Source organism: Ahaetulla prasina, chromosome 2 (assembly GCF_028640845.1).
Source record: "Ahaetulla prasina isolate Xishuangbanna chromosome 2, ASM2864084v1, whole genome shotgun sequence".
Classification (NCBI taxonomy): domain Eukaryota; kingdom Metazoa; phylum Chordata; class Lepidosauria; order Squamata; family Colubridae; genus Ahaetulla; species Ahaetulla prasina.
The window spans coordinates 10,630,201-10,642,533 of record NC_080540.1 but is presented as its reverse complement, the minus strand read 5'-3'; the positions used below and the strand labels follow the sequence as shown (position 1 = coordinate 10,642,533).

General features: G+C 44.6%; 1 protein-coding gene across 6 annotated transcripts in view; it reads left to right on the top strand.

Annotated features, from left to right (window-relative positions):
• TNXB (tenascin XB) overlaps positions 1 to 12,333 on the top strand; it is a 153,634-nt gene that overhangs the window by 121,632 nt on the left and 19,669 nt on the right. For all 6 annotated transcript variants that reach the window (XM_058173620.1, XM_058173618.1, XM_058173617.1 and 3 more), the window contains 6 exons: positions 415 to 690; positions 3,535 to 3,828; positions 6,415 to 6,702; positions 7,395 to 7,709; positions 11,031 to 11,153; positions 12,144 to 12,287. In XM_058173620.1, the coding sequence (XP_058029603.1) occupies positions 415 to 690; positions 3,535 to 3,828; positions 6,415 to 6,702; positions 7,395 to 7,709; positions 11,031 to 11,153; positions 12,144 to 12,287 (1,440 nt within the window). The remainder of the gene's footprint in view (positions 1 to 414; positions 691 to 3,534; positions 3,829 to 6,414; positions 6,703 to 7,394; positions 7,710 to 11,030; positions 11,154 to 12,143; positions 12,288 to 12,333) is intronic.

The window sequence follows — 12,333 nt, the reverse complement described above, 5'->3', positions numbered from 1 at the left end:
TGCCATTTGTCAAAAATGGTGTAGCGTCTCCTGTTTGAGCAGAGGGTTGGACTAGATGACCTATAAGGTCCCTTCCAAATTTGTTAATCTGTAATCTGTCTGTCTGTCTTTCTGTCTGTCTGTCTGTCTATCTATTTATCTATCTATCTATCATCTGTCTATTATCTATCTATCTATCTATCTATCTATCTATCTATCTATCTATCTATCTATCTATCTATCTATCTATCTATCCATCCATCCATCATCTGTCTATTATCTGTCTATCTGTCTATTATCTAGCTATCTAGCTATCTCGCTATCATCTGTCTAAATTCTCAACAAGAATCCTGTGGTATTCCTTTGTATAATCTTTCACACGAAAACCGGCACCATCGTATTTTCAATCCGGATCGTCGTCCTTCTCTCTTCCAGGCCAAGGCACCCAACCGCTTAAGCTGGGAACCTTGTCAGCTCATAACATCACGTCAGAATCCCTTCTTCTGTCCTGGGTTGTGGAATCTGGGAATTTCGACTCTTTCATTATCCAGTACCGGGACGCCGCAGGCAAATCCCATGCATTGCCTGTAGATGGAGGTTTGCGATTGCTGCGCTTCCACGACTTGGTCCCTTCACACCGATACAAGTTCAACCTTTATGGGGTCTCTCGTCGCAAGCGTCTCGGCCCCATATCTGTGGAGGCTGTTACAGGTCAGTTGCAGCCTAATAGTGTTGTGACCCAGGCCCAAGTAGGTAGTAGGAAACTCAGTCAGTGTAAAAACAAACAGCAATGGCAACTTTATTATAACAGCTGAGAATTACTTGATTCTCGGTGTAGTTCAACTAAACTAAAGCAAATTCCTCCCAACATAATTCCTCAATCCTATCACCAACCTTGGTCCAATTAGGCAAACTGCCAAAGGCCTTTCTTGGCAAAAGTTCAGAAGACACCGATACAAATGCAACAAGAAAAAGCTATCAACTTTGTTTTCCGGCGAAGAGCCCAAATGCCGTAGCTGGTCTTTTAAGCCTTATGGGAGGGACCAATCATCTCCTGGCCTTACTCCCAAGTCGTCCTCTTTGCTTGAGCTGCTCTTGCCTTCTGGCAGCTCTTCTCATGTGTTGCATTAGGAACAGGCTCCTCCTGTTCCTCTGCCTCACTACTGTCAGCCTCTGGAGGCTCTGGAGTCCACACCTCACTCCCAGATGGCGCTGACCCCACCTCTGCCTCCGACACAGAGCCCTCATCCGGGCGTTCTCCAACCTCCAGGACTGGCCCATGTTCTTCCTCAGCCTCATAGCTGTCTTACTCCGTTGCTAGCTCTGCAGGCTGCGGACAGACCACAACAAATATTTTATTTATTTATTTTATTTATTTATTAGATTTATAAACCGCCCTTCTCCCGAAGGACTCAGGGCGGTGTACAGCCAAAATAAAAAGCAAAACAATATACAGTTAAAATACAGTTAAAAAACTTATTATACAATATGGCCGAATTTAAAATAATTAAGAAACTAAAAAAACCCAATTAAAACCGAAGAGAAATTTAAAAGTCAGAACTAAACAATTTAAGAAAGCCCCGCACGAACAAACAGATGTTTTCAGTTCGCGGCAAAAAGTCCGAAGGTCAGGTATTTGGCGTAAACCAGGGGGGAGTTCGTTCCAAAGAGTGGGGGCCCCCACAGAGAAGGATCTTCCTCTGGGGGCCGCCAGCCGGCATTGTCTGGCGGACGGCACCCTGAGAAGGCCCTCTCTGTGCGAGCGTACGGATCGGTGGGAGGCATGAGGTAACAGAAGGCGGTCCCATAAGTACCCAGGTCCCAAGCCATGGAGCACTTTAAAGGTGGTTACCAAAACCTTGAAATGCACCCGAAAGGCAACAGGAAGCCAGTGCAGTCTGCGCAGGAGAGGTGTCACATGGGAGCTACGTGTGACTCCCTCTATCACCCGCGCAGCTGCATTCTGGACCAACTGAAGCCTCTGAGTGCATCTCAAGGGGAGCCCCATGTAGAGAGCATTGCAATAATCCAGGCGGGAGGTAACAAGAGCGTGAGTGACTGTGCATAGGGCATCCCGATCAAGGAAGGGGCGCAACTGGCGAACCAGGCGAACCTGGTGAAAGGCTCTCCTGGAGACGGCCGCCAAATGATCTTCAAACGACAGCCGTGCATCCAGGAGAACACCCAAGTTGCGCACTCCCTCCTTTGGGGCCAATAACTCGCCCCCAACAGTCAGCTGCGGCTGCAGCTGACTGTATCGGGGTGCCAGCATCCACAGCCACTCCGTCTTGGAGGGATTGAGCTTGAGCCTGTTCCTCCCCATCCAGACCCGTACGGCTTCCAAACACCGGGACAACACTTGACAACCGTTGGGGTGGCCGGGGTGGAAAAATACAGCTGAGTATCATCAGCGTACAGTTGATATCTCACCCCAAAGCCACTGATGATCTCACCCAACGGCTTCATATAGATGTTGAACAGGAGGGGTGAGAGAATCGACCCCTGCGGCACCCCACAAGTGAGGTGTCTCGCGGTCGACCTCTGCCCCCCTGTCAACACCGTCTGCGACCGGTCAGAGAGATAGGAGGAGAACCACTGATAAACGGTGCCTCCCACTCCCAATCCCTCCAACCGGTGCAGCAGGATACCATGGTCGATGGTATCGAAAGCCGCTGAGAGGTCTAATAGGACCAGGGCAGAGGAATAACTCCTGTCTCTGGCCCTCCAGAGATCATCCACCAACGCGACCAAAGCTGTCTCCGTGCTGTATCCGGGTCGGAAACCGGACTGGAACGGGTCTAGATAGACGGCTTCATCCAGACACCCTTTCAACTGCTTCTCTTCTTTGTACAATGCTTCTCCTTCCTGAGACAAAACCACTTGGGGATTTGAAGTCAACACATCCTGGAAGTTGCCATGGTTGAGAAACATTGATCTAAGCGAGGGGTGAAATGCTCCCGGTTCGGACTGGATCGCGCGATCCGGTAGCGATGGGAGCAGGTAGTTCGGAGGACCATTAGCAAAAATCCCTGCCTCCACCCCCTGCCCACGCCTCGTTGTTCCTCTTCTCTGTCCCTGAAGCACTTGGTGGTGATATAGCTGCAAACGGCCTTTAATGACTGCTGTGGCATTTCAAAGGGCCGCACTACAGCTGATTAGTGCTGTAGGCAGCTAGTAGACCGGAGCCTCTATTTTTAAAGAAGGTAGACCGGTGCCTCCCAAGTTTTGTATACTTTATTATTTTTATTATTTATTATTATTGACCATGCCCATTCAGTCACCTGACCACCAAGCCACACCCACCAATTAAGCCACGCCCACAGAAGCGGTAGGGAAAAATTTTAGATTTCACCCCTGATCTAAGCTCTGTTAATAAATAAACAAACACTTTCTTGGCAGACTTATCACAAGTCAGTTAAGGTAAACTCTCCAGAGCTCGTACCTCTGGTCCGGGCTGCCTCTTCTTGATCAACCGAAGGTTCTTCCACTTGCTTTCCACAGATCCAGAGCTCAAGTAAATTTGAAATTTTCTGTTTTTGTTTTGTTTTTCTTTAGTCCCCAAACCTTCAGGGCTGCAAGTTGCTCCTCAACCCAAGCTGGGGAAACTGTCCGCTTTCGACGTCTCTGACACAACTCTCCGCCTGACCTGGCGGGTCTTGACTGGAAAATTTGAATCCTTCAGCATTGAGTACAGAGATGCAGAGGGCAACCCTCAGGTGCTGCCTATAGACACCAAAGCCCGGGATGTGGTGATTTCCAGCTTGGTGCCTTCCCACAGATATAAGTTCAACCTCTACGGCATCTCTCAACAGAAACGATTCGGTCCCATCTCTACTGACGTCGTCACAGGTCAGAGACTCCATCACGACACAACCCAAACAACACGACACAACCCAAACACGACACAACCCAACCCAAGGGCCGCGGTGTGGCTCAGGCTGTAAGAAGCCTGTTATTAAAAACACAGCTGCCTGCAATTACTGCAGGTTCTAGTCCCACCAGATCCAAGGTTGACTCAGCCTTCCATCCTTTATAAGGTAGGTAAAATGAGGACCCAGATTGTTGGGGGGGCAATAAGTTGACTTTGTAAAATATACAAATAGAATGAGACTATTGCCTTACACACTGTAAGCCGCCCTGAGTCTCCGGAGAAGGGCGGGATATAAATGTAAACAAACAAAAAAAAAACATGCATAACATAAACACATAACATGTGTTTTCTTTTTACATGAGAGTTTTGTTCCATCTACTTTCTGCTTTATGTATTTCCCTTTTCCCTTTTTTTTTAATTATCTTTGTCTTTATCGTCCCTTTTATTTATTTACAGTATTTTACACATTTTTTATCTTCTCTTCTCCATTCTTTATTTCTGTTTTGTTTTCCTGTTCTCCAACCACTCGTACCATTTGGTCCACACTTGATAGCATTCTGTCTCTTCCTTTTCCTTTATTTCTTTCATTAATTTATCCATCTCCGCACCGTCCAGAATTTTCTTGATTATTTCTTCCTCTGTTGGTACCTTTTCATTTTTCCAGAGCTGTGCATAGGCAATCCTTGCCGCCGTAATTATGTGTAATATCAAATGCTGAATATCTTTGCTGTAAGTTCTGGTTAATATCCCAAGTAAGAACATCTCTGTTACGTCCGCACTATGTTAAGTGGACATAATGTCGACTTGAAACCAGAGACTCCAATTTCTTTAAGAGGAAAAAAAAATCCTTCCCTCTCCACTTCGTTATTTCCTTTCAAGGTTTTTTCTTGCTGCCATGTATGCAGATCTATATATACCGGTAGAACTTTATATAACTGAGATGGCTGTAGCCCAGAGATTGTATTCAGCTAGTTCACACCGGTTTGGACAAATCGAGTGGTGTTGATCTGATTCTGTTGTCTCTGCCATAGGGAGAGGGGAAGACTACAGTTTTTACATGGTAGTTTTTAAAGGTTGTAAGCTGCCCGGAATCTCCTGTCTATGAGCGGGGTGGTCATATAAATTTTCTAAATAAATAAATAAATCATCATCTTTTTTTTGTTTGAAAAAGTTTTTTTTTTAAAAAATAAAAATAAACATAGGAACATCTTCAATCCGGTTTAGCTCTGCCTGGTAAGGCCTGTTATTAAGAACACAAAGCCTGCAATTACTGCAGGTTCGAGCCCGGCCCAAGGTTGACTCAGCCTTCCATCCTTTATAAGGTAGGTAAAATGAGGACCCAGATTGTTGGGGGGGCAATAAGTTGACTTTGTAAATATATACAAATAGAATGAGACTATTGCCCTATACATTGTAAGCCGCCCTGAGTCTTCGGAGAAGGGCGGGGTATAAATGTAAACAAAAAAAAAAAAAAAAAATCCAATTACAGTGTGTTGGTGGGGTGATAACACATCTCTTGTGCAATTTCGACGTAAAAATCTCTTTGATTCATCTAGCATTACATTGCCTCCATCTAATATCTAATCTTTTAATTAACCAATAGCTATAACCTTTCATTCTCTCATTTCATATAAATTCCCACAAATTAATATTTTATTTGATAACGTCATTCGTTCCATCATTCTAAATCAATTCAATTAATATTTCACTTAATAATGATCCTTCTTAGGTCTTTTCTAACATATCCTTCCTTCTAATCATTGATAAAATAAATCCCATATCTTATAATATTGTTTGTCTTCCTGCTCTCTAATTTCAAATGTTAATTTACTCATTTCTGCACATTCCATTCTTTTCCTAATAATTTCTTCTTGCAAAGGTAATTTCTCATTTTTCCAATTTTTAGCAAACACAATCCAAATAAATCATCATCTTTTAACGAACCCATAATCCCTTGTGGGGTGGAGTCTGGGCAACTGAATGGAGCTGAGAGTTTACTGGCCAGATGCTCTTCCTGTCGCCAATGCGGAGTTATATTCAGCAGATATATCCTCCGCGTGCCCAGAGAGAGAAATATCTGCCTCTATCTAAGATCGAACTCACAGCCTCCTGATTGTGTGGCGAGAGCTCCACATCTAGGCCACTCAAATCAATCAATCAATCCATCTCTGCAGAGGAGTGTGCCTTTTTTCATGGTGCAAAAAAGTGTGTGTCATTGTCATCCCCCCCTCCCCGCTCGCATTTTGCGGAATCTATTCTAGTTTCGGGAGCCTGGGTTTCCATGGAACCCAGTTTAGATACCCTGCGCTAGATCCCTCGGGCCTTTGCAATATTCATAATATTTTGTATTTTGGTCTCAAAGGTGCTTTTTTTTTTCCCAAGAAGCAACTGGACTTTCTGGTTTTTCTTTAAAGACGTTTCGCTTCTCATCCAAGAAGCTTCTTCAGCTCTGACGGAAACGTCTTCAACGAAAACTCAAGAAAATCAAAAAAGCACCTTTGGGAGAACCGTGACCCGGATGACCGAGAATCTCCACAGACATTTTGTATTTTTATTTCTTCCAGCTCAAGGCAAGGACTCGGAGGCAAAACCCAAACTGGGCGATCTCTCCATCTCCGAAGTCACCAATGACTCTGTCCGCCTTTCGTGGACGATCTCGTCTGGGAAATTCAACTCTTTTCTCATCCAATACAAAGACGCCCGAGGGAACCCTCAAATCGTCCCTGTTGGTGCGGACTCCCAGACAGTTTTCATCTCTAACTTAATACCTTCCCACAAATACAAGTTCAGCCTCTACGGTCTCTCTGGGAAGAAACAGTTTGGACCAGTCTCCATTGATGCTGTCACTGCAGGCGAGTTTCTCTCTTTGAAGGGGTCCTTGGTGCTCTCTGAGCTTGGTTGTTTCCTTGCAGATGTTTCAGTCCCTGAAAATCCCACTTAGAAACTTACCCGAACCCCTAAGAATATTGAGGAGTTGGGAGGGGGGAAGGATGAGAAATTAGTCCCTGTGCTCATTTAAAGGGCCTCTGGTGGCTCAGCAGACTAAGTCTGTCTGTTATTAACACAGCTGCTTGCAATTACTGCAAGTTCAAGTCCCACCAGGCCCAAGATTGACTCGGCCTTCCATCCTTTATAAAGTAGGTAAAATGAGGACCCAGATTGTTGGGGGCAATAAAAGTTGACTTTGTATATAATATACAAATGGATGAAGACTATTGCTTAACACAGTGTAAGCCGCCCTGAGTCTTCGGAGAAGGGCGGGATATAAATTCAAATTTAAAAAAAAAATGTTGTGATTTCACCAGACCCTGGGACACAGGTCACAAAGACTGGCCCTGGGCTCAAAACAGTTTTATCTATCTTATCTCATTCCTGATTTATGGCCCCCTCACCCATGGGTGAAATGCTCCTGGATCAGACCGGATCATGCGATCCGGTAGCGATCGTGACCAATAGTTCACATGGCACGTGCACTTCCGATCCGGTAAGGATGGTAAGTAAAGTCCACTCCTGCCCTCACCCGTTTGCATTCTTTCTCCTGCAGCTTTCTCAGAAAGCACCAGCACTCCAGCTCCCTTGCTCGATCATCTTGTGGTCTCTGAAGTGACTTCCACGACTCTGCAGCTCGGCTGGGATGTCCCGGAGGGGGAATTTGACTCCTTCCTTGTGAGATGGAAGGACAGTTTGAGAAGCAGCCAAACACCTGTCCCAGCCAAAGAAGTTAAAGTGCCTGGGGACGAGCGTTCCGTCACCCTCCAGGGACTCACACCCAGTACTGAATACAGCCTTACGGTCTATGGCATCAAGGATGAGTCAGAAGTGGCCGATATCAATACTGGAGCAAGGACAAGCGGGCTAGGTAAAGGGGAAGCATGGGTTACCCCAATGTCAAAAAACAAGAACCCCAGGAACAAATACTTCTCAATGAAAGCATTAACATAGTAAGTGGGTGTCGGTCACAAAAAGAGAGCTAGCTAGTTACCTAACTAGATAGATTGACAGACAGGCAGACAGGCAGACAGACAGATGGACGGACGGATGGACGGACAGACAGACAGAGGATGGATGGATAGATAGATGATAGATAAAGTGATAGAGACAGGTGACAGAGTTAGATGATAGATAAAGATGATAGATAGATAAAGATGATAGATAGATAGATAGATAGATAGATAGATAGATAGATAGATAGATAGATAGATAGATAGATAGATAGATAGAAGAAAGAAAGAAAGATAAGGATAGAAAGAAAGAAGGAAAGATAGAAAGAAAGAAAGAAAGAAAGATAGATAGATAGATAGAAAGATAGACAGACAGAAAGATAGACAGAGGCAAGAAAGAAAGAAAGAAAGAAAGAAAGAAAGAAAGAAAGAAAGAAAGAAAGAAAGAAAGAAAGAAAGAAAGAAAGAAAGAAAGAAAAAGATAGAAAGACAGAAAGACAGAAACTGCAAACATGCCATTTGCTTAAAAGCCTTGCCCCATAACTATTGGCTGGGCTTCTGTGATGTCACAGAAAGATTACAATAAGGACCTTCCAGGTGGATAAAGTACTCCTGGGACAATTCTTAGAAGGGAAAGAGAAGACCAGAGAGGTGGGATGATGGTGAAAGGACAAGCTTCATGCCTTGGGGGGTATCCCTGAAAAATATGAAGTGAAGGATTGGGAGAACCCGGAACTCACAGAGCTGGTGGGGAAATAGTTCAGCTTTGCCAGAAAAATCTGGGAATCTTTGGCTAAAAAAAAAACAACAACAAAGGAGGAAGAGGGAGCCATTTCATGGCTGTTTTCGTCATCATTCCAGATTTCACAGGAGAGGCATGTCAACAACAGCTGTAGTAGCCTATGATGTTCTTCCTGGTTCCCTCCCTCTATCCTGGGAATAAGCTAGGAACTAACCATCATAGAGCCCTCTTCCTTGGGACTTCCGGAAGAGGTAAAGAAGAAATTGTTCCACGGCTGCCAAGAAACCATGCACAGAATCCAGTTTCTACTCGCCTCCATCAATCACAACCCGTCTTCTCTGTCAGATTTAGTTTCTGCCCATTCTTGAACTCTACCTGCTCATTTGCCCTAGGAAGGCCATTTTGGGTCATCGAGGCAGAGGCCACGATGTTTAAGAGCTCAGAGCTGATCTTGTGGGAGACCACAAGCAACTCAGCAGCTGTGCATTCCTGGCTTGGTTCACGTTGGGCTGGGCCAGCTTCCAACTGTGGTTTCTTTGTGTACGACCCAAGTAAATTCATCTTGGCACTGTGCTGTTTTCTTTGTGGTCGGCCAGCTTGGCCACTACAGATCCCAAGAGGCAGGGAGGGGAAGACTTTTGAAGGGAAGGGGCGAGCGTGTAAGAGGCGCATGCCAAACCACAGGCCTCGTTTCTGTAGTCCTCAGAAGGTCCCAGCTGCAGCTACATCTGAGTTAAAATCCACAAGGTCGTTTTTCATTTCTTCCTAAAATAAAAAATAAAATAAAAAAGGGGATGGGTGGTCAAAGTCCCAATTTGAACTGAGGCTTTGGGAGCAAGGAGAAAAGGGAATTCAACATTTTGATGGCTGTAGCCACCCACCCAAGGCGGTTTCCTCACATAACCCCTGGCTGCGTTTTAAGGCGATGGTAACATTTACTCCTCATTTGTTGTTGTTGTTGTTGTTGTTGTTTTGTTCTGTTTTATATTAGATTAGATCAGGGCTCTCCAAACTTGGCAGCTTTAAGACTTGTGGACTTCAACCCCCAGAATTCCCCCAGCCAGCATGTTGAAATCCACAGGTCTTAAAAGTTGCCAAGTTTGGAGAGCCCTGCATTAGAATAGAATAGAATAGAATTTTTTATTGGCCAAGTGTGATTGGACACACAAGGAATTTGTCTTGGTGCATATGCTCTCAGTGTACATAAAAGAAAAGATACGTTCATCAAGGTACAACATTTACACACAATTGATGGTCCCTATATCAATATAAATCATATGGACTGACAGCAACAAAGTTACAGTCATAAGTGGGAGGAGATGGGTGATGGGAACTATGAGAAGATTAATAGTAGTGCAGATTCAGTAAATAGTCTGACAGTGTTGATGGAATTATTTGTTTAGCAGAGTGATGGCCTTCGGGAAAAAACTGTTCTTGTGTCTAGTTGTTCTGGTGTGCAGTGCTCTGTAGCGTCGTTTTGAGGGTAGGAGTTGAAACAGTTTATGTCCAGGATGCGAGGGATCTGTAAATATTTTCACGGCCCTCTTCTTGATTCGTGCAGTATACAGGTCCTCAATGGAAGGCAGGTTGGTAGCCATTGTTTTTTCTGCAGTTCTTAGAGGATTAGAATAGAATAAGAGAGTTGGAAGAAACCTTGGAGGTTTCTTCTAGTCCAACCCCCTGCTCAGGCAGGAAACCCTATACCATTTCAGGCAAATGGTTGTCCAATCTCGCCTTAAAAACTTCCAGTGTTGGAGAATTCACAACCTCTGGAGGCAAGTTGTTCCACTGATTAATTGTTGTAAACTGTCAGGAAAATTCTTCTTAGTAATAACAACAACAACAACAACAACAACAACAACAACAACAACACAGAGTTGGAAGGGACCTTGGAAGTCTTCTACTCCAACTCCCTGCCCAGGCAGGAAACCCTACACTACTTCAGAAAAATGGTTATCCAACATCGTCTTAAAAATTTCCAGTGTTGGAGCATTCACAACTTCTGCAGGCAAGTCGTTCCACTTATTTATTGTTCTAACTGTTAGGAAATTTCTCCTTAGTTCTAAGTTGCCTCTCTCCTTGATTAGTTTCCACCCATTGCTTCTTGTTCTACCCTCAGGTGCTTTGGAGAATAGTTTGACTCCCTCTTCTTTGTGGCAACCCCTGAGATACTGGAACACTGCTGTCATGTCTCCCCTGGTCCTTCTTTTCATTAAACTAGGCATGCCGAGTTCTTGCAACCGTTCTTGCAAAGTTCTACGTTGCTTCTCTCCTTGATTAGTTTCCATCCATTGGTGGAAACTAATCAAGGAGAGAGGCAACCTTGAACTAAGAATATTTTCTTAATTGGTTGAGTGTTTCCTCTTTTGGTTAGATTGGATGTTTCCTCTTTTGACTAAGAAATTGACTCTTCCTACAGTGATGTCTTTCTTGTTTTATTTTCTACAAAAAGACACAGAGATCCATCTCTCGCTTGTTCTCTTCTCCCTTCTTCCAGAGCTGGATGGTCCCCAGGACTTGCGGTTCAGTGACATTCATGAGACCTCTGTGGTAGCCAACTGGAGACCCCCATCCTCTCGCATCGATAGCTACAAAGTTTCTTTCCAGCCTTCAGATGGCGGTGAGGGTCTTTATCTACTTGTTCCCAAGGACTGTCTGTTAACAGCAGACAGAACGTCATAGTTCAGTTCACACAATATGGCAGAAAGAGCTAAGGTGGAATAGAGGAAGCATCTGAGAAAAAGCCAACCATTATGAATCAGTTTAATGTGGTTTATTTGGGCACAGGGTTACGACTAAGGGTTAGGTTTATGTGCAGTGGTGGAATGCTGTCGGTTTAACAACCGGTTCGGTGAGCATGTGCATGCCTAAGGCTTGCATGCAGCACTGAAAATGGAGCATTTAGAAGCTCAGCTGCTTACCTTCCAAGTCAGCAAGGGTAAGTAGAACAGCGAGGGGGGGGGAATCAGATGTGCTCTGCGATTGAGATGAGCTACAAAGCAGGAAATAAAGGACAGGATAGAGTGGGGGCTGGTGGGTGGGGCCAACTGATAGTTGGAGCTACCGGTTTGCCTGAATCGATCCGAACCGGCTGAATTCCACCTCTGGTTATGTGAGCATAGCAATTGTATTCTATGAAACTGGGTTTAAGGTTTATTGTGTCACGTTAATCCAGTTGGGGCCTCCTCAGTGGTCTTAACATTTTGTAACTGCGAACCAAGACTCAACTCTAACTTTGTTATTATGGTATTGTTGACAGCCAGTTTGGTCTAGTTATTAAGGTGCTGGACTCAGAGTTGGGAAACTGAGTTCTAGTGGGTGAATTTGAGTCAGTCCTTCCTCTCAGCCATAAGAAAGACACGGCAATAGCACAGCACTTCCAGAAATGTTATTATTCAATTGGCCTGCACCTCAGTGAGAGCTTTTCCAGTCTGGCCCTCACCAAATGATTTGGGCGACAAACCCCATCATGCTCAGCCAAGATGTGCCTTTCCCGTGCTAGCTCGTGCCTATCGTATTGGAGAGCACCAGATCAAGAAATCAAAGCATATCCGTCCAGCACTTCATAATATTTCAGGCAAAGTTTTGACTCTGTTTTTTCTGTTTTTAGGAGAGCCCAAAAGCATTCTAGTGGATGGATCTGAACTCAGGACAATCATTGAGGGTCTGACTCCTGGGGCCAGCTATGAAGTCGCTGTAATGTCTATCCGTGGGTTTGAAGAGAGTGAGCCATTGGTGGGCTACATCACCACAGGTAATTCATGAGGGCAAGCAGCTTAAATGTTACCTAGCAGCAGAAC